This window comes from Globicephala melas, chromosome 1 (assembly GCF_963455315.2).
Source record: "Globicephala melas chromosome 1, mGloMel1.2, whole genome shotgun sequence".
In the NCBI taxonomy this organism is placed as follows: Eukaryota; Metazoa; Chordata; class Mammalia; order Artiodactyla; family Delphinidae; genus Globicephala; species Globicephala melas.
Genome location: NC_083314.1, coordinates 99817023 through 99843400, shown reverse-complemented (window position 1 = coordinate 99843400; position 26378 = coordinate 99817023). Strand labels below are relative to the sequence as shown.

The window sequence follows — 26378 nt, the reverse complement described above, 5'->3', positions numbered from 1 at the left end:
TTTGAGAGGACAAGTACCCTTCATTCTTTTTAAATTATTCTTGCACTTTTGTTCTTTCATATAAATTTTAGAATTGTCTTGTCAGGCTCCTTAAAAAAGTCCTGTGGGCATTTGATTGGAATTTTACTGAAACTATATTTTCAATAATATATCTAAAGATTCTTTGAGGTTTTCTTTTTTTAACTTTTTATTTTATATTGGAGTACAGTTGATTAACAATGTTCTGTTAGTTGCAGGTGTATAACAAAGTGATTCAGTTATACATATACATGTATCTATTCTTTTTCAAATTCTTTTCCCAGTTAGGTTGTTACAGAATATTGAGCCGAGTTCTCTGTGCTATACAGTAGGTCCTTGTTGGTTATCTATTTTAAATATAGCTGTGTGTACATATCAATCCCAAACTCCCTAACTATCTCCCCCCACCATAAGTTCATTCTCTAAGTCTGTGAGTCTGTTTCTGTTCTGTAAAGTTGTATCATTTTTTAAAGATTCCGCATATAAGCAATATCATACGATATTTCTCTTTCTCTGTCTGACTTACTTCACTCAGTATGACAATCTCTAGGTCCATCCATGTTGCTGCAAATGGCATTATTTCTATGTAGGTGATCATATCACCTGTGAATAATGACGGTGTTGTTTTAGTCTGTCCAGTCTTGTGTCTTTCATCTCTTTCTTGTAAAATCTGACTAGACTTCCATCATCTGTTGAAAAGAAGCCATAACTGTGGGTATTACTATCTTGTTTTGATTTTAAAAGGTCTCTTATGTTTTACCATTATTTACTGTTATTAAGAATGAACTTTGCTGTAGAGTTTTCCAGATGTCCTTAATCAAGGGAGTTTACATTTATTCCTAGGTTCATTTGCTTTTGTTTTATCATAAATAGATCTTGATTTTTTTCAAATGCTTTTTCTTCATCTATTAATGGGATCTTAGGTTTTTGATATAACATCATAACATTTTTCTAATGTTAGAATGATATTCAGTCCCAATTTGGTCATACTATATAGTATTTCATAAATGTTGTTGGATTTATTTGTTAATATTTTGATTGATCCTGGTGCATCTGAATTTATAAAATTTATAAATTTTTCTTCTCCATGTCATCTTTGTCTGCTTTTGTATCAGAGATTGGGTAAAGTATATGCATTCCCAGGCTTTCTCTGTTACAAAAGTGGTGGAATGTTGGGATTAGGAGACAATTGTGTTCACATCAGAGCAGCACGGTTCATAACACAGTATGCTAGTTAACTGTGTGGCCTTGTAGCAAATTGTTTAACACATGCAGCTGTAAATCAGAGTAAAAACTGTAAGTACTTCAGCAGGTTGTAAATGCATGCAGTGGCTAAGTGCTCAATAAATGTTGACTTTTTTTATGATTTATCATATTCTAATTGGTGCTCCCTCTTTACTTAACTGTAAGATAAGTACAGTACATTATTATCATTAAGAAGAATGACATTATAATTTATCACTTTTCAGTCTCTACAATATACTTCCAATAACTTCGAGGCAGAAAATACCTTACTCTTCTTTGCTTACCTAGAGGCTTGCATATGATTTGGTACTCAGTTAATGTAGGAACTGAACCACAAGCGGAATCAAGAAGCGGGTTGTCGTTCCTGCCCTCCTCTGAAGTGAATTACGTTAGTGGCACTGTTCATTGCAGTCATGAACTTGCACTCATTCTCGGACAAGGTGGCATAACTTTGGCTTTTTTGAGCATTATATTACTGATTCTGATTCTGTCCTTTTCTACTCATCCCCAAATAAATGGTGTCTAGCAGAAGAAAAAGAGATAATACTCTACACACACACACACACACACACACACACACACACGAAGAACGAGAGGCTCATGGGTATCATCAATGCACCAGGGACACATTTTAAGGGACAGGCTGCAGAGAAGGCAAACCCGACCAGAGAGAAGGTGGTCGGTGCATTGCAGGGACCTTTCCTACATCTTCAGCTCTAAGAGTCTCCAGTTCTGGGTACGGCAGGATCCCCGAGAAAACAGAGATAAACACAGATGCTTGCACAAGCCTGCGAGACAACTGGAGGATCCGACTAGAGTTGAAAGGGAGGCTTTCGGCAATCTGCGCGTTTTGCTGTGTTCAGGGCGCAAGTCTTCCAGGGACACATTTCCTTCCACGCTCCAGGGAACCTCCCCGGCCTCCACCCCTCCTGCTGGACAGCTTCCCGTTTGCCGGAATTTTATGGGTGCCGCCTCTTTAAGCGCCGCGCGGCGCGCATGCGCCCTGGCTGTGGGCCTGGCGAACCCGGCTTCTGCACGCAGAGCGGCTTGGTTTGGGTGGGGCGTTCCCGGAGCCGGCGCGTCCTCCGCCTTTACGCGGAGTCCAGCGACCCCGAGCGAGGAGAGCGCCTCCGGAGTTGAGAGGCAGGACCCTGCGTCTCCTCTTCCTCCCGCTCGGGCCGAGGCTGAGTCGCGGTTGGCCAGGCCCCAGGACGCCCCCCATGGCGGGCCCGCGGGTCGAGGTGGACGGCAGCATCATGGAAGGGGTGAGTACCGAGCCCGAGGCCTGGCGGGTTGCGGCTGCCGTCCGGGCTGCGGCACAGAGCTTGCTCATCTGATGTTCTCTCTCTTCTCTCCGCACCAGGGCGGGCAGATCTTGAGGGTGTCTACGGCCCTGAGCTGTCTCCTGGGCCTCCCCTTGCGGGTGCAGAAGATCCGAGCAGGCCGCAGCACGCCGGGCCTTAGGTAAGTCGGGGAGCCAGGCGGCGGGACTGGAGGTTGGAGAGCGGGCGGGGGACAGGCCATTGGGAGATGGGGGAGGGTCTTGGCGCTTGGAATCTGGAGCCCGGCGGTGATGCTGGGAAGATGCGCCGGCCCCAGGGTTGAGGACTCTGCAGCCGGGCCGCAGGGGCGGCGGGACGTTGTTCGGGGCTGGGCGGTTAGGCGTAGCCGGGCTTGTGCGCCCTTGAAAGTTTCAAGGGGCAAGTTCAGAAAATAGGCCCATGTTTTCTCTATTTGGCTAGAGTTGTCTCGTTTCCTAATGAGTTATCTTTTAAACGGTTTCCCCGCCTCATCGGGCATTCCAAGTACCCGGAGAGCTCGTAGCAGCGGGCAAGGTAGATCAGGGCAGAACAGCCTCTAGGGCCGGAGGAAACCCCACTTTTTAACCAGTGCATTTTCTGCTGCCGCACGTTTTATAGTCTCATAAGGACCCTGAGATGTGTCATTCCAGCTTTCATTCAGACCTTTAGGAAGCTGTGGATACGACCAGGATTATCAGTTGTAGGAGAGGGGAAAATGTTGACAGTTGACTTTGTTTCTTCTGTCTGGGAAGCTAGGCATGCCACTATTTTTTAAGTGTCAGGTATATGCACCTGTTAGAAGAGGACCCAGGGGGAAGACAGACTGATTCCTTGTACTTTTTATATATTTCATTATAATGGATCAACTATCTCTTAGTCTTTTATCCACACTCCATGTTGAAATTATTAAAAGGCAATTACTGATATGTGTGAATAGTAATTCTCTGTCACAGCAGTAGTTTGCAGTAACCCATTTCACCAATAGGGAAATTAATTCATTAAGGCTGTGTGAGGTATTTTATTAGTTTGCTAGGGCTGCCATAACAAAATACCACAGACTAGGTGGCCTAAACAACAGAAATTTATTTTTGCACAATTCTAGAGGCTGGAAGTCCAAGATCAAGGTGCTGGTAGGGTTGATTTCCTCTGAGGGCCATAAGGGAAGATTCTGTTTCAGGCCTCTCTCCTTGGCTTGGAGGTGACCACCCTCTTGCCCCCTCTTCCCATGCTCATCCCTCTGTGCATGGGCACCCCTGGTATGTCCTAATCTTCTCTTTTTGTAAGGACACCAGTGAGAGTGGGTTACAGCTCACTTCTGACAGCCTTTTTTAATTTAATCATCTCTTCAGAGGCCTTATTTCTAAATACAGTCACATTGTGAGGTACTTCAACATATGAATTTTAGAGGAACACAGTTCAGCCCATGCAGGTATCATAGATTATTCAGTGAAATGCAAGTGAGACTGGTGGCACTTAGGTAGTTTTATTAGTTTTCCTCTTTCGCATACTTACAATTTGCAACAATATTATCAGCATATATGTTTATAGTTAAAATAACTGGTCTGGAAGGAACCCTTAAAATAATGCCTACCAGCAGGTAGTCTACGTGCATAAAAAGCCAAAAGGAAGCTCTGGCACTTACTATGGTTAGAGCTTTCTGTTTTCTTGCCATTGAAGTTTTGTAAATGTGTCATAAAAAGTGGGGATATAGGCAGTCTGAATGCACACGTTTTGATGCAGTATTATGACCTGAAGGCCTCAGCATTTATCTGGACTGGAAATGATTCGAGATTTCTGTGATGGGCAACTGGAGGGGGCAGAAATCGGCTCAACAGAAATAATGTTTACGCCAGAGAAGATCAAAGGTGGAGTCCACACAGCAGATACCAAGACAGCAGGGTATGTGTCACTTACATTCCATTTAAGTGTGGGTTTTGGAATTAGACCTGGATGCACACGCAGGTACTACCACTTACTGGACAAGTTGCTTAACCTCTTTGAAGCTTTAGTTTCCTCACTTTTAAAATGGAGATAAAACACTTACCTTTTAGGGTTAGAGACTGTGTAAAGTCTCAGATACCTAATTGCTTCCTAATTGTAGCTGTTGCTATACCTATCTAGAATTTTCTCACATGTGTAGTATAGCGTATTTGTTTCTTTAGTTTTATTACTTAGAAAATGAATATCTGAAAACAACTGTAGTTTCATGCTCTATAGTGCTAGTAGTCTTTGTGGTGTAGCATATTTAGTTCTTGGCTTACAGCAAATTATGAGCCATCTTCTACTTTTAGTCTAGGTATTTTTGTTATCTTTTAATAGATACTTATACAGCCCTATTTAGAAATTTTTATATATGATCTTGGCTTTTCCTCCCCATTGAAAACTGGATATTTAACAATTAAATTGAGCCTTTATCCCTTTCCAAGAACCCCTCCTTTTATTGGTAAAACATGGAGAGCAGTTTTTGTGTTTTCTGTGTTATTGGCTGATTGTTATTGTAAGCAGCATCCTTTATCAACATCCTATCCATTTACTAGGAAATCTGGTAAAGTAAGAAATAGTACTGTAAACCCAATGCCAGTTTGTTTCAGAAATGACTGTTTCAAAAAAATTATGATTTTTTTTTTAGCTTAAAATGTTTAGTGATGATTGAGATTTGAATTATGATGTGAATAGACTTCTGCTAAAAGGGGCTTGCTGCTAGGCCTAAAGTGAAGTTTGCCAAATGAGAACTTTCTTAAGGGGATTAAAGCATTTTGAGATATCTTTATAGTCAGCTTATTATTTTGGGCATTCTCTGGTACAAAAGGGGGGAAAGAGTTATAGTTAATCAGCTATCTAAAAATTAACACAGAATCATAGAATTTTGAAGCTACAGGAGAGAAGATAGAAACCATGTGTTCCAACCCTTCCTCCACTTTGTGAATGAGAGAGTGAAGACCATCTGGTGTTAAGTGATAAACCAGAGGTCGTAGAGTAAGGGTCAGAGGTAGAATTAGAATCTAGGCCTTCTGGCTTCTAATCCACTAGAACGTGTGGGCAGTGAGTTGAAGGTTGATAATCCAGCTTCATTCAGTAGACTCAAACAAGCTTGTTCCTAGTCAGAAAACACATCTTATTTATTTGAATTCTAACATTTTCATCCCTAACTGTGATTACAGTACCATGTGTTTTCTCATGTCTACCTTTGTCTTTGCAATTCCTTACTCTTCTAATATTAAGGTTTTCTTTAGTCTTCTTAGAATCTGATTTTATTGAATGGAAGAGAGACACTTTAGCTGTGTTGGGTTTCTCAGGGAATAAACAGAAGTTCAGTAGTTGTAAACCTATGGTTTATAGTAAACTGAACATTTCCACGTTTTTTTCACTTGCTCCTAGGCTCAATTCCTGAGAACAGGGATTATATTGCATGCATTTTCTCTTATAATGCCTAACACATTATACAGTCAATAAATATTTACTGAATTAATGACATGCATTATCAGTGATAGAGACTGTCTAACTCAGTACACCTGCATCATTGCTATAAGAAAGTTAAGTAAAGGCTATCTTTTGGTATGTAGAGGCTATGTTGCGCTCCTTTTCAAGCTACAGTCTATGTATTAATATGATTGTTTTCCCTTGACTTTGGAGAAGGGCGATAACAGCTCAATTAGAAAATCTGACCGTTTCATTTTATAAAATGCTACATATTCTATAATTATTTCTTGTGATTTCTCACATTATTTGACTATAAAGACCAAACAGAGGTGAGTTATGGTAGGGATTATCTCCTTAACAGTTTTTTCCATGTAAAATATTTGGCTATCAGTCTTTGTAAAACATTACTCTATCATACCACAGATGCCAACATGGTAGGAACTATATCTTTTTTTTTTTTTTTTTTTCTTTTTTTGCGGTACGCGGGCCTCTCGCTGTTGTGGCCTCTCCCGTTGCGGAGCACAGGCTCCGGACGCGCAGGCTCAGTGTCCATGGGTCACGGGGCCTAGCCGCTGCGCGGCATGTGGGATCTTCCTGGACCGGGGCACGAACCCCTGTCCCCTGCATCGGCAGGCAGACTCTCAACCACTGCGCCACCAGGGAAGCCCTTTTTTCTTTTTTTTAAACATCTTTATTGGGGTATAATTGCTTTACAATGGTGTGTTAGTTTGTGCTTTATAACAAAGAGGAACTGTATCTTAATATCTGGAACGATGCCTTGTGCATGGTGGAGACTCAGATACAATCATTAGAATATTTCCAGACCTTGATGGTTTTGAATGCATTTTCATAAACTGTTACTTTTAAGAATCCTTTTGTAAAAACGTTGTAAAGATGCTTTAATTAATTTTTTTTTTTTTTACTCCTTTGTAAGATAAAGAAAAGTGTTAGGACTTAACCTAAGATCACACAGCTAATGTATTTAGTATTGGATTCAAACCCAGATTTGCTTATCATTTAAGGCCAGTTCCTTCTACTGCGAAATACTAATCGGATGTTATCATTCAGTCACTGGAGTGTTTTTTAACTTTAAACTTGAGGGCGTGTACCTGCCTTCTCAGTTGTCTGTGCTTCAGCTAATGGTGATATGTAGTTATGTCTCTCTCTTGAGACTTTAAAAAGAAAATGCAGCTAAGCCTGTTCTGCCTTCTCCTTAGGAGTGTATGCCTCTTGATGCAGGTCTCAATGCCCTGTGCTCTCTTTGCTGCTTGTCCATCAGAACTTCGTTTGAAAGGTGGAACTAATGCTGAAATGGCACCACAGATTGATTACACAGCCATGGTAAGGGCTTTTGTTGCTACTGGTAAACTAAGATGATCTCACATAGTATTCTGAATCTCCATTCTCTATTTAAATATATCCTGAGTGTTTTTGTGTACATAGCTGTTTAATTTCTTAATGGTGTCTCGTTATGTTGTGGGAGAGGATAATTATTTTAGATTGCGTGTTGTATCTTAGAGCTGTGCTCATAGTGAATTCTTTAAAAAGCCTCAGTTATTATATACATTATATTACTTGTATTTGTATTATATTACTTATATAAGTCTGTTAGTTTCTGAATACAGGGATTATGATTTGGAAGAAAAACTCAAAGTAAGAATTAAATACTATGTTTGACAGGATTGGCGAGGATGTGGAGAAATTGGAACGCTTGCACACTGTTGATGGGAATGCAAAACGGTGCAACAACTATGGAAAACAGTATGGAGGTTCCTCAAAAAAATTAAAAATACAACTACGATATAAGCCAGCAATCCCACTTCTCGGTATTATCCTAAAGAGTTGAAATCAGAATCTCCAAGAGAAATTAGCATTCCCATGTTCATTGCAACACTATTCATAATAGCCAACATGTGGAAACAATCTAAATGTCCATTGATGGATGAAAGGATAAAGAAAATGTGGTATATACATACAGTGGATTACTATTTAGCCTTAAAAAAAATAAAAGAAATTCTAGAATATGTGACAACACAGTTGAACTTTGAGGACATTGTGCTAAGTGAAATGAGCCAGTCACATAAAGACAGTACTGGCATGATTCCACTTATATAAGATATCTAAAGTAGTCAAATTCATGGAATCAAAGAATGGAATGGTAGTTAGGGGAAGGGGGAAATTGGGGAGTTCATATTCATCGGACATAACTTTTCAGTACAGTAAGATAAACGAGCTCTAGAGATCTGTTGTACACATTGTAACTATAGTCAACAACATTGTGTTGTACTCTTAAAATAAATCTCATGTTAAATATTCTTACCACAATAAAATAAAATTTTAAAAAATAATTAAATACCATGATTTGACTATAAATTTTTAGAATGATAAAATTCAGTATTGGCATGCTTATACAACTAGTGGGAGAGAAAAGTGGTATCATCTTTTTTTCTCCAGGTTTATTGAGGTGTGGTTATTTATACTAAAATTCACCCTTTGTAGCATACAGTTTTGTGATTTCTGATGTATGATTGTGAACCAGCCACCACAATCAAGATAGAGAATTACTGTAGAAAATTCCGTTATCCCTCTTTGTAGTCAATCCCACCCCTCCACCCTTGGCAATCAGTGATCTGTTTTCTCTAATAGTTCTGCCTTTTTTTCAGAATGTCATATAAAAGAATAATACTGTATATAGCCTGTTGAGTCTTGTTTTTTTCCCTTAAAATACATCTGATTAGGGGGAGTAGGATGGGGGAGGGATGGATTGGTAGTTTGGAATTAGCAGATGCAAACTATTATATAATAGAATGAATAAACAACAAGGTCCTACTGTGATAGACCATAATGGAAAAGAATATGAAAAAGAATTCATATATATGTATAACTGAATCTTTTTTAAATAAATAAATAAATAAATAAATTTATTTATTTATTTTATTCTTGCCTCCTTGGGTCTTTGTTGCTACACGCAGGCTTTCTCTAGTTGTGGTGAGCAGGGGCTACTTTTTGTTGTGGTGTGCAGGCTTCTCATTACGGTGGCTTCTCTTGTAGCGGAGCACAGGCTCTAGGCCTGCGGGCTTCAGTAGTTGTGGCACGTGGGCTCAGTAGTTGTGGCTTGCGGGCTCTAGAGCACAGGTACAGTAGTTGTGGTGCATGGGCTTTGTTGCTCCGCGGCATGTGGGATCTTCCTGGACCACCGCGCCACCAGGGAAGTCCCATAGCTGCATCATTTTGCTGTATACTAGAAATTAACACAACATTGTAAATCAACTATACTGTAATAAAATAAATTTAAAAAAATACATCTGAGGGTTTCCCTGGTGGCGCAGTGGTTGAGAATCTGCCTGTCAATGCAGAGGACACGGGTTCGAGCCCTGGTCTGGGAAGATCCCACATGCCACGGAGCAACTAGGCCCGTGAGCCACAACTACTGAGCCTGCGCGTCTGGAGCCTGTGCTCTGCAACAAGAGAGGCCATGACAGTGAGAGGCCCGCGCACCACGATGAAGAGTGGCCCCCGCTTGCCGCAACTAGAGAAGGCTGTCGCACAGAAACGAAGACCCAACACAGCCAAAAAATAAATAAATTAAAAAAAAATACATCTGAGAGTCATCCATGTTGCTTGTATCAGCAATAAAAGCTAAGTAGTGTTCTATTATATGGATGTTTGTTTATCAGTACCAGTTTATCCATTCATCAGTTGAAGGACATTTGGACTGTTTCCAGTTTTTGGCAAGTATGAGTAAAGCCACTATAAACACATACAGGTTTTTCTGTCTGAACATAAGTTTTTATTTGTCTTGGGTAAATACCTACAGAGGGGTTGCTCAGTTGTAATCGTAAGTTTATGTCTAACTTTATTGAGAAACTACCAAATTGTTTTGGCATACAACGTGGCTGCGTTGTTTCGCATTTTCACCAGCGCTGTAGGAGAGTTTCAGCTCTTCATCCTCCCCAGCGCTTGATAGTCTCAGGTTTCAGTTAAAAATTTTTTTGCCATTTTAATAGGTGGTACAGTCTTTTAAAATTCAGTTTGATAGGATGTATAATGAAAGTTAAAGTTAATCTCTCTTCACCTAGTAATACCACTTCAAGGAAATGACTCTAATTAAATATTGCGAAATGCAGCAAAAGATAATGTTAAAGGTATTGGAGCACAGCATTATATACTATAATTATTGTTATATAATATACATAATTATGTAATAATGAAAACTTGGACAATGGTTAGGTAAATTATGCTAGAATGCCATGAAGTCGTTCAAATATTTTTTAGGAGGAATTTTATAATGTTGGGAAAATGCTTTTGTTTATAATGTTAAATGGGGAAAAATGTATAAAATGTTGTGTATGCGGTGAGATTTCAACTATATAAAAAATAACTGAGAACGCAGAATGGAATGCTATTCAACACCCCCTAATTTCTTACAGTACACTATATTGAGAAGGTGAGGAAATACTGGCCTCTGGAGTTAAAAACTGCTAGGATCAAGTTTCCTGAGTTCTGATTTTTTTTTTTTCATTAGATAGACTTGCACAGCTCTGATTAATTAAATGTTAAACTTTTGATTTTAGCTACGTCAGTTATTTTATTTGAAAAATAGAACTAGCCTACACATTTTTATATCACTGTTTATCCATGGTGTTTCTTTACTACTTCAGTGCAGAGCACTTTTGTTTACTAAATATACTTGCTGACAATGAATATTGGTGATTAAAGTAACAGTAAACTGATTTTTTCAGGTTTTCAAGCCAATTGTTGAAAAATTTGGTTTCACATTTAATTGTGACATTAAAATGAGGTAAGTTACTTATTTCTTAACCCTTTGACCCACTACTTGTGCTAAAAATAGTGGAAAAGTTAGATCTTGGAGAACTGTCATTCCGTAACCCACTTAATACGTATCTTATAGGAAGTAATAGTACTTCGTGGCTTAAAAACAGTAAGCAGCAGAGGCATGGGGACTTGAAAGGGAATTGCTACACTGAGGCACCTTTATATCTGGAATTATCCATGCTCACCACAGACAGAGTGCTCACTGTGTGCAGACAACTGGAATGGGCACTGCAGGGTCATAAAAGGGATTCTGTTCCATAGAGCAACCAGAATTATTTTTCTGAGAGACATGTTGGGCATTCAGGTTATTTCTCTGTAAGGCTTCCCTTCCCTCTGTAAGGCCACATAGTAAAAAGGCCATATTTCTTGTTGTAGCATTTAAGTGATTTGCAATCTTATTCCAATTTACTTTTCTAGCTTTATCCTCCCTCCCCTCCATATAGTCTAACTACATGATTGCTGCCATTCCCTAAACATACTTTGTACCTTCAGACTTCCATATCTTTGTTAATGTTTTTCTTCCCCTGCTCTCCTAAAAATTGGAAATCCTACGTTTTCTGAAAATGAAACTTGTAATTTCTTATGTGAATTGTCAGTGACTGTGCCTCAGTTGGAGTTCCTATTTACATCTCTCTTGTAGTCCTGCTTACAGCCTGGCTTGTGTCCTAGTAGATTATATGTGGAGCCCCATCTTACCAGATGGGGAGTTCTTTGTGGATAAGAGCATTGTCATTCTCATCTGCGTGTTCTCAGCATCTCTTATAGAATAAGTGACACTAAATATTTGAGTTGAAATTTTATTAGTGGTTCAGCTACTAAGTATTCATCATATATTTATTGAGCACCTACTATGTGCCAGACATTGTTTTAGGCACTGGAATATAGCAGGAACAAAATAGACCAAGCTCCTACCATTAAGTAGCTTAAGTCTAAAACAGCACTGTTGAATAGAACTTCCTGTACTGAGGGAAATGTTCCTTATCTGTCCAGGATGGTAGTCACTTGATACATATGACTATTGAGCACTTGAAATGTGGCTAGTAGGATTGGGGAGTTAACTTTTAAATTTTATTAAATTTAAATTTAAATAGAGAATTCCCAGGTGGTCCAGTGGTTAGGACTCTGCACTTTCACTGCTGAGGGTGTGGGTTCAGTCCCTGGTTGGGGAACTAAGATCCTGCAAGCTGTGTGTCCTAAATAAATAAATAAATAGATTAATTAATTAATTAATACTCATTTATTCACATGTAGCTTGAGTCTACCATATTGGACAACACAGATCTAAAACATTATTTGGAAGTTTCAAACATGAATTATATAGTTGGATATCACTCACATGTTATTTTATTGTAAATATTGAGCTTTATTTTTGTCGTGCAATCAGTTTATGTAAGTATTCATGATACTTTTCATAGGGGCTACTACCCGAAAGGAGGTGGTGAAGTGATTATCCACATGTCGCCAGTTAAACAGTTGAACCCAATAAATTTAACTGACCGTGGCTCTGTGACTAAGATATATGGAAGAGCTTTTGTTGCTGGTGTTTTGCCATTTAAAGTAAGCTATCTAATTCACTTTACTGTATACCTGAAACTAACACAACATTGTAAATCAACTATACTCCAATAAAAATTTAAAAAAAATAAAGTAATAAAAAATAAAGTTGTCTAGATGATCTTAGAAGTGTATGTATGTCTTGATAAGTATTATATCATCTAAATTTTGAAATTATTGAAAGAACTTAATTTTTAAATAAATCTTTTCATTAAAAATTTTTCTTAAAATTCTGTGTTCTCTACTGTTGAAAATTGTGTTTTTATAAGATGTATGTAAAAGTTATTAATTATATGTCTTTGAAGGCTTGAAAGCAATTGTCAAAATAATCATTAATTTATTTTATTCTATTTTTTTGTCTTGCCAAAATAGGTAGCAAAAGATATGGCAGCGGCAGCCGTAAGATGCATCAGAAAGGAGATTAGGGATCTGTATGTTAACATCCAGCCTGTTCAGGAAACTAAAGACCAAGCTTTTGGCAATGGAAGTGGAATAATGTGAGACAATATACTTTTTCCTAGATGTTAGTTGAGAGAGCCCTGAAATAATTATTCTATTTTAATTAAAGATTTGTCATTTTTTTTGTTTGTTTAAATTTGTAGTTTTAAGAAGATATATTTTTAAGGGCATTCCTACCTAAAACAACAGTATGATGAATTATGATGATTATTTTATTCTGAATTTCTTTTCTGAGGATGGTTTACCTTTTATTACATTATAAGAGCCTTTTTGTTTATATAGCGAACTTAAATGTTTAAGCTAATCAGAAGTTAGCCTTTGGGCTTCCCTGGTGGCACAGTGGTTGAGAGTCTGCCTGCCGATGCAGGGGACACGGGTTTGTGCCCCGGTCCGGGAAGATCCCACATGCCGCGGAGCAGCTGGGCCCGTGAGCCATGGCCGCTGAGCCTGCGTGTCCGGAGCCTGTGCTCAGCAAACGGGAGAGGTCACAACAGTGAGAGGCCCGCATACCACAAAAAAAAAAAAAAAAAAAAGTGAGCCTTTGAAGATGATCCTAAGAGAAATATTTCCAGTTGCTTTTCTATATCTCAAATGTGAAATCAGTTTACAAGTAAATATTAGATACGGCAAAGATCTATTTAAAAAAGAAATATAGTATATTAATCCATTTAGTAGTTATTGATTTATGTGTTATAAAAATGCTTTAATTAATATTTTTGAAGAATAAAAGTATCTTTTGTGGATATTTAAATTTAAGCTTTCTTTTTCAGATTTTCTATTAAAGGGTTTAAAGTAAATACATTTTCTTTGTATGATAATACTATCTAAAAACTATAAAACAAAACCAAACATCTCTGTCGAAAGACCTTTTCATTTAAGATAATGAGTGCAGTATGCCTTTGAAATGGTACCCCTTAGTGCTGATGACAAGACTTCTGGGAGGGCCATTCCTTACCTATGAGTGGATTAGAATCTAGTGTGACTTCTTGTCCAAAGTGCTGAAAGATACTCTACTCTGATGAAGATGGAGAATGCTAATCATGCTGCTCTCTATATGAAGACTTTCACTTTTGTAATATACTAGCCAGATCTAATTCTGCTTATTTAATAGTCACTGTTCTCCTGTGTTGTATTTGCATGTAATTTTGGAATATTTATAGCATAGATAGTAATACTTTTTTTTCCCTATATAGCATTATTGCTGAGACATCCACTGGCTGTTTGTTCGCTGGATCATCGCTTGGTAAACGAGGTATAGCTAAATGAAGGGGGTCCACTGTTCTCAGTGCTACTGTACAATTCTTTAATTATCTGTCAGGATTAGGATGTTGTAGAATGATGGATAACAAGTTTGAAAGGATATGGTTAACTGATTCTATTTTAGAGTCAATTAAATTTTCAGTCTTTCCCCCAACTTTATGCTTTTAAAATTTTCAAACTTATAGAGAAGGTGAATGATTAGTGAATATCCATACACTAGATTCACTGGTTATGAACGTTTAGCTACGTGTTGTGTGTGTTTCTGAACCATCTCTATGCAGGTTGCAGGTACCAAGTCTCACCCCTGAATACTGCAGCGTGTCCATCCAAATAGTATCCGCATAATCACACTACCATTTTTATACCCAAAGAATCTATTATATATGTATTTTTTTTAAGATTTTTTTTTGATGTGGACCATTTTTAAAGTCTCTATTGAATTTGTTACAATATTGCTTCTGTTTTTATTTTTTGGCTTTTTGGCAGTGAGGCATGTGGGATCTTAGCTCCCTGACCAGGGATTGATCTCGCACCCCCTGCATTGGAAGGTGAAGTCTTAACCACTGGACTGCCAGGGAAGTTCCCTGTTATATTCAGACATAACCAGATACCTCCAAAATATTCTTTAGAGCAGAATGGGGTTTTTTGTTTGCTTGTTTGTTTGTTTTTGAGCACACACAGCATTTGTTTGTCATGTCTGTTTAGTTTTTTTTTTTTTAAACCACAGAATAGTCTCTTCACCTTTTTTTCCTTTCATGATATTTACCTTTTGAAAAGTCCAGGCCATTTTCTCATAGGATTTTCCATAATTTGAATTTGTCTGATTATCTCATGATTAGATTTATTCAGGTTAAACATTTTTAGTGAGAATATTGCACAGGTGACTTTGTGTACATTCTATTGTATCACATCAGGGTGCATGTAATGTCAGTATGCCCTTTATCAGTACAGCTCACTGATCACTTGGTTAAGGTGGTGTTCTCCAGGTATGTCTGCTATAAAGGTTCCTTATTTATTTATTTATCTACGTACCTATCTGTCTGTCTGCCTGCCTGTCTCTACCATGCTTCGCAGCATGTGGGATCTTAGTTCCTCGACCAGGGATTGAACCCGTGCCCCTTGCAGTAGAAGCATGGAGCCCTAACCACTGGACCAGGGAATTCACCTTTTCCCATTATAATTAATAAATACTCTGGGATAATACTTTGACACCATCTGATCATCCTCTCTGAATACAACTTTCATCCAGTGGTTTTAGTATCTGTTGATGGTTCTTCCCTGCATCAGTTATTACAGTGTTGATTTCAAAATACTGAATGTTTTTGTGAAAGGGAAATTTCTGTAGTATTTGGTATCTTTGGGAGAGTAGATACATGTATGCATCTGTTGGTTAGTATTTAAAGTTACTTTTGCCATTGAGGCAACTTCTAATTGAACTTTTCACTGTGTGGCAGTTGATTGCTTTATTCCTACTTTGTAGCATCTTTAAAAGATGCTTACCCTCGCTATGCCATTTAACCACATTATTACTGCTGAATACAAAACTTCAGGTAATTTTAGTCTGCTCAGTTGGTTGATCTAGATACAGTTGGGTGTCAAATCTAACCAGTGTAATAGAATAGGTAAAATCAACACCTTTGGTTGACTGGACATAAATGAATTCTGTTTAAAACCGTGCTGTTCAATGTGTGGTTGGCGGACAGGTAGCATATGGGTATCATCTGAGAGTTTGCTGGAAATACCAATTTTGGGGCCCACCTCATGTATCAGATCAGAATCTTTGAGAGTGGGGTCCAGGAATCTGTTTGAACAAGCTCTCTAAGGTATTATAAAATTTGAGAAATAGTGATCAAAAACATATTTAGTGTATACTCATTACTTGTTAGGTGCAGTGAGGAATCAGCATGGATCAGTGAGCCGCTACATGCAATGTCTTTAAGCCTTGAGAGGGCAAAGATAATGCAAAATATAAAGCAGAGACTAGGACCCTATGTTACAAGTAGTAAGTGCTTGGCAGGCATTGGGTGGAATGTGAGTTTAGTTTGTTTGTATTATCGTTGGGTACCAAGATGTGCCAGGTACTATGTATGAAGGATTCAGAAGTAAGAGTCGCCATTTCTGCCTCCTGGCTTAGTCTGGCAGAGGAGACAGACCAGTGCTGTGATTGTTCTATCCCCAGGGCACCATAGGAGCACAGGAGAAGAACAGCTTATTCTTTGGGGGCTGATTGACCCCAAATCTGTCTTGTGCCATTCAGTGATCCTCCCGTGGGTTCTGTAGATAAGTAGAAGTTAGCCAGATAGAAAAGTGAGAGCTAAGGAAGAAGGACAAAGGAAAGTGCTGACATAAAAGTGTAGTTCTGTGTTTGGGCAACTAGAACCATATGTGATGAGTACAGGATCTGGGTCAATGCAGAGAATGAGGTTAGAGAGGTCAACAGATAGTTGAAGGGCTTTATAGGCCTTATAAAGGAGTTTGGATTTCATCCTGAAAACATAAAGATTTTAAGGAGGGATGTAATTCCAGGTCTTTGGAAGTTAGTCTGATAGCTGTGTAGAGGATTAGAGGAAAACCATAGTGGAGGCAGGAAGACAAGAGTCTGTTAACAGCAATCCAGGTCAGAAATGGTGAGGACCTACACCAAGGAAATGCAGGGACTGAGTCTAGAGAGATGAGTACTGATATAAGGGTATTTAGGAGGGTGAATAGACAATTTGGTGATTAGCTGGAAATGGGGGGTGAGGGATGCAGTGTAATGACCTTCTAGATTTCTAACTTGGGTAACTGGAAGTACTTAAAACTTGTGAATATGGGAGGTAGAGTTAGTTTGCCAGGGTAGAAGATAGTTTTGGATATGTTGTATTGACATCATAAAGGGACCGTTACTCTGTTAAGAGCAGTACTTGGAATTAACTTTACTGACAGCCCTGAAAACGTTTCTTTCCTAATATTCCATAAACATTTTTTTTCACTTTGTCATATGAGAGTTTTTACTTTGAAGTTGTCTTTGGACAACACTCATGTAGAATGCACAGTACTTATTTTTAGACTTATAGTGGTAGGAGGGAATAGAGGATAGAGCAGCAACACTTACTGAGGTTGCCTGACTCCTTCTGGTGCCTGCCCTTGTTTCCTGTCAGGCACTTAAGTCAAAGGAGATGTCATTAGCAATTGCAAAGACCTTGGGGTCTTCTCTCTTAGTCTAGGTAGTCTATATATTAAGCATCTCAGAGAATGTCATGGATCCCAATATCCAGATCCCCTTTTTATTTCTGATTTAAATTAACTAGAAAATTACTAGACTCTGAATCCTAATGTTTAAGCGTTATTATCAGAAGCAACATTGGCTGGTTGTGCACACCACCATATGTATTAGAAGCAGTAGGTTGTAACTAGTCATGTTTTTGTCATTGTCTCAGTTACTAAAACTATTTTGACCTTAGTTTCCTTATCTATTGAGTGAGAGAGTTAGCCTGAAGAATATCTGAAATCCTTCCAGTTATAACATTCTTTAATCCTGTTGCAAAGGTGAGGTTTGTTTGTGTTTTTTTTTTTTTTTTGAGAGAATCTTGCAGTTTTAGATGGAGGCAGTGTATTATAACAGAGAGCACTAAACTGAGAGCAAGAAGACCTAAGTTTTGGTCCTATGTCTGTCATTATCTTACATGGTGACTGCGCTTTCCTTACCTGAAAAATGAGATTGGACCATTATCTATGTATAAAAATCCCTTCCAACTTTATATGATTGCTATATGTACAGAATGTATTTGTGTTTACATAGTTGAATATCTGTGTATTCGTTGATTTCTCATCTTTCAGTTAGTGTTCTTTACTATGGGACAAATCAATTTGCTAAGATGAATTATGACTCTGGTTTATCAATCCTATTTCTTATGTATGGAAACTGCCTAGCTTGTAGTAAGCACTTTTTTTCCTCCTTCAGTAATGTGGTAATTCATGGCATCTCTCTGATGCTATAATCAGTCCTTTAGCTTTCTCTGTTCAGCCTGATAACTATTTTATAGTTTTGTCCTTTTAATAAGCTAGAAGACACCCCGAATCATTGAATATTCATTTTAATTTGTTATAAACCATCAAAATTGAGACCATTTTAAGAAACCTCTAGAATATCAGAAGAGTATTTGTCAGAAAAGCCTTAAGTTTTCAGAAGAAACTAGGATTTTGCTCTTTTGTTTAGAACATAATACTAATAAGAAAAATTCTCATAATTACTTCATTTTGTTCAGTTGCCACAGACCGCTAGTAATAGGTGGTAATTATGTTAGATCCATTCATACCATTATTCGCTCTCAAGGCGGCTGGGTAGGAAGGAATGTGAATGGCTCTGAGAAATACTTTGCCCCTACACAGAGAAACCTTAGTGTGTCTACTGCTCTCTGATACTATTGATACAAAGCCAGGAATTCCTTCCTTCTCCTTCACATCCTCCATGCAAATTTTAGCCATTCTTCAAGGTCTCACCTAAGTCCTTCATGTTCCATGAAACCTTCTCAAGTTATTCTAGAACCTATAATTTCCTTTTCTGAAATCTCATTGGATATATAGTTTATACCATAGAGCTTAGCACTTATCCTCAAATACTCTTATATATGAGTATTTTCTGATGTCTCCTTAGCAAAGGAACCAGTTTCTATCACTTAGTATGGTACACACATAGTAGGTACTCAATATTAACTATTTTTATTAATAGCTTATTATAAACCAGTCTTGGTAATAGAAGCTTTATAAATATTATCTCTAATTTTAGCAAGTTTGCAACTTAGGAATTATCATCTCCATCTCCATCTGGAAGAAGAGATGGAAAAGGCAAAGTGGTTTACCCAAGAAGTCAAGATTCATACATATTCCAAACCACTTCATTCAGTCATGTAAATACTTGCCTGATTGATGTTGTGAAGATAGTTTAATTTGTTATATTATTATAATAATTGCTGTAAGGGAAAAAATGGTTAAAATTTGATTTCCCCTATTCTGGTAAATTTTATCAAGACATACATATAGTCAAATGAATTTCCAAATATAAAATAAAAAATAACTACATTCTCATTTTTCAAAGGACATTTTCATTTGTAGCCAAGGTTTCATTTAGTTTAAAGTAAATAAAAAGAATCATTTGACATTCCACTACTTCTGATGGACTTATTTTGTATTCAGCATTGTACCAAATACTTGTGGTATGTGTAGAGAAGTAGGAAGTAGAACATGGGAATAAATTTTCTGACTTACTTTCAAAGTTAGGTGATACCGGCAAATTCCCTGGTGGTCCAGTGGTTAGGACTCCGTGCTCTCACTGCCAGGGGACAGGTTTAATCCCTGGTCGGGGAACTAAGTTGCTGTAAGCTGCGTGGCACAGTAAATAAATAAATAAATAGTTCAAATCTTAAAGGAATAAAACTTTATGATATTTGATCTGAGAATTTTTATCTGTTCTTCCTTAGATGAAAATTATCTGACTTTAAAAAAAAATCCTTTAATTCTAATGGAATCGGCTGCCGACTAATTGTAGCATATATGAATTGCAAATTTAAAATTTTGAAATCAAGGTGTAGTGTTATAGGGTCATAACTTAGTTGTAAATTGGTTTTATAATTAGTACTTCTTTTTTTTTTCTTTGGCCACGCCGTGTGGCATTCGGGATCTTACTTCTCTGACCAGGGATAGAACCCGTGCCCCCTGCAGTGGAAGCACGGAGTCTTAACCACTGGACCTCCAGGGAAGTCCCCCTATAATTAGTACTTCTTAAACAGGGCCAAAGCAGCCTGTTTTTTCTTCCACTTGTGCATTTAATAAAATATTTGCATATGCTAAGCTCTCAGAAGATTAAATATACATGAAGATCTTATCCTAAAGGTTGCATTGGGTGAGTTCAGAGGCCTAAAAGATATTACACCAGTGCTAACTGGGATATATTAAACTTTTTACCTCTTAGTAATTAATTTAGTTTTTTTTACATTGTGCCTGTTGTAGGTGTTAATGCAGACAAGGTTGGAATTGAAGCTGCTGAAATGCTGTTAGCAAATCTTAGACATGGCGGTGCTGTGGATGAGTATCTGCAAGACCAGGTAATGACACTTTTAGGATAAAAACCATCTAAGCCTATTAGATTCAAATATTGGGCAATTAGATTGAATATAAATTTTAGTCACTGACTTTCAGACACTGATTGGTATGTCCTAGTTCAATCCATTTTTTAGGTATTTTTCTGGAATTTATATACCATAAATTTCAGTTCTCATCTTACTTGACCTGGCTACGGCATTTGGCACAATCGAGCACTCCTTCCTTCTTGAAATACTTTCTTCGCTTGCTTTCTGAAATACTGTTATTATCTTTGTATCTCGCTAACCTTACATTCTAGTCTCTTTGCAAGTTTGTTATTGTTTTTTGCCTCTTCTCAGCTTGTAAATTTTGGAGAGCCCTTGGCTTAGGCTCTTTTATCTGTATTCAGTCCCTCAGTTATTTTGTACAGTCTCATGGCTTTAGTACCATCTGTATGCTGACAGCTCCTAAATTTATATCACTAGCCCAGACCTTTCTCCTTAACTGCATGCTCATAATATTTCTTATGCCTGTCAACATCTCTGCTTGGATGTGTCATACACCTCTCAAACTTAATATATCTACTCACATTGAGAAGTGCTAGTGAATATTTCCAAATACAGTCTTTTTATGGTGCACTGTCTTGACAGATTTTCCTTTCTACCATAGTTTTTTCTCCTTAGTAGCAAATCAGATGTCTGTGTTTAGAAATGTATTACTCAAGATTTCTTGACCAGTTTCTTAAGACAGTTTTCCTTATTTCTAGTCTCTTCCTTCTTACTAGTCTACACTCCAGTAATTCTGTATTAGTGTATTTATTTATGTGTTAAAATGTTGTAATTCTAGAGTATGGAAGAAACTTTCATATTATATATAATAGCTTGCAAAGATAGTTGGTCTGATTAAATTTATTAACTTTTAACTCTATATTCTTAAACATTAATTTTAAAAATCTATATTGAGGTCTGCTACTAAGCATTTCTGTGCTATACCACAAACTTTTGGTAACACAGGTTTTGTATCATCTTAAGACTTTTGGAAACCTAAAGAAATAGAAATTCTTTTTTAGCTATGTTGATTTCTAGTATCAATAGTATTTTCATATGGAAAGCAGTAGAATTTTAACCCCAAATATTAGTAAATGTGTGAGAATTTTCTTCTTGTTCTTTTTTTAACAGTTGATCATTTTCATGGCATTAGCCAGTGGAATTTCCAGAATAAAAACAGGACCAGTTACACTCCATACCCAAACGGCTATACATTTTGCTGAACAACTAGCAAAGGTGAGTATTCTATCAGAAAGAGTAATTGATTTTCATTTTGGCCAATTTGGAGTCACATTTTAATCAACAGAAAACTTAATAGTAATTGTAATTGCTCTCATTCGGTGAACACTTCCTACGTGGCAGGCACTGAGCTCGCTCAGCAGTGAAGCTGAGTTGTCTCACTCTGCATGACCATTTTAGGTGGCTATTTATTATTAATCCCATTTTACTTATGAGTCTAGTGAGGCAGAGGAATTAATTGCTCAAGATAGTTTCTTAGTGGCAGGACTGAGCTTTGAGCAAACTGGGAGAGCATACATCTAAGCTCATGTGTGGTAGGTACTGCCTTCCAGTAAGTGAAGATGTTTTAATGGGAACTATAAAATCAAATCACAAGGGGTTTGCAGTGGGCTCTAAACTTAAATTATTTATATAAAAATTTTAAATGTTTTATTTTATTTTCTTGTGATTTTATTGGGGTAGACTAGAGTATTTGCTGGACTTCTAACACTTACCAGTCCTTTCAGCTTCAGAAAAGTAGATTTATAATTTTTTTTTTTTAAATTTGGCTGCACTGCATGGCTTGTGGGATCTTAGTTCCCCGACTAGGGATCGAACCCGGGCCCTCGCAGTGAAAGCACTGAGTCTTAACCACTGGACCACCAGGGAATTCCCTAGATTTATAATTTAGAAAATAGAGGAAAAAAGCTGTCCCTAACTCCCCCTTGCCAGTAAAACCACTCTTGACGTTTAGGTATTCTCCTCCTCTCTTAAAATTGTTTCTCTTTGCATTTTTTTGCAGTTAATGCATACAGCTTCATTTCTTGCTTTTTTCAGTAATGTGTGGCATATTTCCATTTTGCCATAGTCTTTATAATGTAATTTTGTAAAATACTATGAAATTTATAACTCAGAATTTTATGAAGGAAGGTGCTGACCTTAAGTATTTTAAAAAGTTATAAAAATAATGTATAGTAGTATTAAGAAATTAAGCATTACAGAGGTGTACCAAGCTCAAAGCCACGGTTGCCCTATTCCTAACATGTTATTTGTATGATTCTTAATAATATGTACTTTTTTTGTTGTTATTAGAAAGGATAGGTAGATTTTGGTTAAATTGTGGGAAAAGGCTTGATAGGAGGCAAAGGCAAATTATATTTGATGTCAAAAGATAGTTAATTGTATTTTTTATTATTCTACTTATGCTGTATTTTGTAACTACTATTTGTCTCCCCACGTAGACTGTGATCTCCTTGATAGCAGAGACAAGGCTGTATTCATTCTTTTCTTTTTTTTAAAATAAATTTATTTATTTAATTAATTTATTTTTTGCTGCATTGGGTCTTCGTTGCTGCACATGGGCTTTTTCTAGTTGGGGCGAGCGGGGCTACTCTTCATTGCGGTACACAGGCTTCTCATTGCGGTGGCTTCTCTTGTTGAGGAGCATGAGCTCTAGGCGTGTGGGCTTTGGTAGTTGTAGCATGCAGGCTCAGTAGTTGTGGCTCGTGAGCTCTAGAGCACAGGCTCAGTAGTTGTGGCACATGGGCTTAGTTGCTCCACGTCATGTGGGATCTTCCCGGACCAGGGATCGAACCTGTGTCCCCTACATTGGCAGGCAGATTCTTAACCACTGTGCCACCATGGAAGCCCTGTATTCATTCTTTCTACAGTACTTTGCACATAGTAGACACTCACATGTTATTTGAAGTGAATACACAGTGGAAAGTGCCGTGAACTGGAATTTTTAGCTCTGGTTTCTTGTTCAGCTTTGTTGTGTTTTAACTCAGTGATTTGGGGCAAAGGTGCTTCATCATTCTGTGTCTCAGTGCAGATAATTCATCAGTAAGGTCAGAGAGTGTGCTGTAGTCCCTATGGCTCCTTCCAACTCTAAATTTTTGTAGTTTTCAGTAGGTTTATATATAGGCTAGAAATGATTTCCATAATTGTTACCTGTGTTTCATATTTATATAGTGCTTATAATTTGAGAAAAATATATATACTGTATAAATTGTTTGTCTAGCTCAGAATTCAGATTCAGTGTTTATTCATTCAACAGTAATTTTCAGTGTCCAGTGTGTCAGTGCACTGCCACATAATACTGAAACTGGAATAATTTGTAAATATTACAGTTCAACAGGGCTTCGGAGTAGTGGTTTTCAAATTGTATTTCAGAGAATCAAAAGGTTTTAGGCATACTTGAAATCCCTTTGTCACAAATTCAGTCAGCCTACTTAGTTGTTTTGATTTTAATTCAGTTTTCTTAGAATGAATACATTTGCTTTTTAAAAACTCATGTTTCCACAAATAATGATAGAGGTCAAATGTTTCAAAGCCAAACTTGAATTAGTTAAGTGAAAAATACGTTAAGCCCAATAAAGATGAATGAAGATGTTAATTGTTACCTCCCTCTACCTTTCTGCTCTGAACTAGGTATTTTAAATAGTATATTTAGGGAATTAAATTAGCAAGAAAATTTGAGGGAATTAAAGGGTATTTCTGTACTTGACAAGATAAAAGAAGTATAAATGCTTCAGTGCCATGTTTTAGAAAAATTTTAGGAAGTAGGTAGTAGAGATGCATTATTATTAACAGTTGAGATTTAAAAATTTATATTTGCTTAAGCTGTACTCCTGGGGGGTTCTGATTCAGTGGGTATGGAGTAGGGCCCAGGCTGTATATTCTGACAGAACTCCACAGGTATGTATACATCTGAACAAGGACCATCCTTCTGGAACAGAATATTTTATATATAGGCCATTGAATTTCTCATGAGTCATTTGATCTTTGTATCTCTAGCTTCAATAAAATGAGTTTGGTATTAACTACTGCCTATTTAAGCTGGAGTTGTGGGCTCGTCCCTCTATCGCTTTTCATATTATTTATATACTAAATGCTCTTCTGGTTTCAGGCTAAATTTACTGTGAAGAAATCAGAAGATGAAGAAGATGCTTCTAAAGATACTTACATTATTGAGTGCCAAGGAATCGGGATGACAAATCCAAATCTATAGGGTATTTGCCTCTTAAATGATACCTCAATGATGTATTGCACTAATCATTTCATAAATATTATATAGAACAATGAATAAGCAGTAACTTATTAAAGGACCTGACTTAAATTTAGAGATGAAATACAGAAAGTTCTAGATTTGCTGGGACTGCTTCGTCCTATTAATCTCACTTTGACTGTCTTCTGAGATAGATAGGGACAGCGAAGTTTAAGAGTTGGTGAATATGTATGATAGCTGATTTCAGTATTAAAGTATTGAAATAAAATATTCTTTTCACCTGAAGTGTGTTTTTATTTTTGATATAGTATATTAAGTTAAGGATGTAGATTTGATCTGTAATTTGTGTATGATTCTAATCACTACTAGAATCTCATGTAAAATTTAATGAGACAACTTTGTACACATGTACTTGCTGTGTCAACAATAACATTTAATAAGCATTGTCTTATTATATGTATCTTCTTTCTAGTGGGTATTTGGTAGATATTGATTTTGAATCTGTTGAATATGTTGTGAAAGCTAAACAATGAGAATTGCAAATTTTCAACCCTAGTAAATTTGGCCAAATCAGCCCCAGGTATGTTTTTGTTTGGCTTATAGTATTAAAAAAATAATTGCCTTTAGAACAGAATTCTTTTCATTACTCTCTATTGTCTTACACCTAGCCTGTTCCACATTTAGATTACTTCCTGGTCCCTGTAGGCAGTTGAGGTTGTGACTCAAATGAAACTAGTTTTATGTAACAGCTAAATATGCCATATTGTAGTATAGTGAGGAATTCATTCAGACTTAGTTCTGTCTTGGACTTAATCTGGTAATGATTAAAACGTAGTACAAGATTGGGATTGACATATATACACTAATATGTATAAAATCGTTAACTAATAAGAACCTGATATATAAAAAAATAAAATAAAATTCAAAAAACACCCAAACAAACAAAAAAAACATAGTACAAGATACAGATCCAGAAGATGATATTATAAAACATTCAGAAAGTGCAGAATTAGTCTGTATAAAAAGGTGTAATGAAAATAACTACTCCACGTACATAATCGTAATTCTTGTCAGTGATTTCTGTGGCCTTGGACAGTTGAGTTCAGTTTGTTTTAAATATGATGATGATAGTATTGCTTGCTATTTGTATTTTCAGGGAGTAAATTTTATAAGTTAATTTCTATAACACATAAGGCATGAAATGTCTTTCTATTTTAGAGTCAAACTACACTTTTAGTATAGCTGTTGGAGGGGCTGTGATAAGTTTGGGGGTTTTAAGACTAGTGATGATATCTGCTGCTTCTGATGAGGCGTGTGGCAGTGTTAACGAGGTAGGTTGGAATGCAGAGATTGGGAATTTTGGAGCAAGAGATTTAAGGTCAACAGTGTACATGATGGGTTTATGATTAATCTTGGCTTGGGTGTGTCACAACTGTTAGTCTCAGCTTGGGTAAAATAAAGGTGGGACTACTGCAAAGAAATTTTTGTGAAGTTCTTGAAGAAGATGTTTATTTTCCTCAAACAAAATTGTACTTCTGTTCCTACTTCTATATCTGAAATTGTATTGATATTTCAGTATGCGTCTTCATTTTTTAATAACGACCTAATCCAAGTAATTCTGTTGATTGGACCCTATGTGCACAATGGGTACATTTAATATTTTGATATTCTTTAAAAATATTCTTTAGTGACTTTCAAGCACGGGTATTCATACCACTTGAGTTTCACAGAGCCTTCCCATGAACTTCAAGTTTTCAGATGTCAGTAGTTTTTAGAGAATATGTTTCCAAATTTCTCTACTTAAATATGTACTTCTTTCTAAAATAGAGTTGCTGGCAGTCAAAGTAGGACTTTGCAGTTTCTCCTTTTTAGCTTCTCTTTCACAATCTCCATTTTTCCTCTCTACAAAAGGAAAGCTTATTTTTTACCCAGTCTAATTTTCCTATGGTGTAT

General features: G+C 37.1%; 1 protein-coding gene across 2 annotated transcripts; it reads left to right on the top strand.

Annotated features, from left to right (window-relative positions):
* The first annotated feature begins 1882 nt into the window (after window positions 1–1882).
* RTCA (RNA 3'-terminal phosphate cyclase) lies at window positions 1883–24697 on the top strand. 2 transcript variants are annotated; one of them, XM_030868807.3, is made up of 11 exons: window positions 1883–2528; window positions 2627–2727; window positions 4320–4463; window positions 7202–7325; window positions 10727–10785; window positions 12236–12377; window positions 12747–12871; window positions 14027–14085; window positions 20082–20176; window positions 21332–21436; window positions 24327–24697. In XM_030868807.3, the coding sequence occupies exons 1-11, from the start codon at window positions 2484–2486 to the stop codon at window positions 24426–24428; spliced, it is 1101 nt and encodes a 366-aa protein (XP_030724667.1). In that variant the 5' UTR covers window positions 1883–2483; the 3' UTR covers window positions 24429–24697. The 2 variants fall into 2 exon arrangements, with proteins under 2 accessions (XP_030724667.1, XP_030724668.1); XM_030868808.3 differs by lacking the exon at window positions 1883–2528 and having other exon boundaries at window positions 2635–2727; window positions 4305–4463.
* Window positions 24698–26378: the final 1681 nt, after the last annotated feature.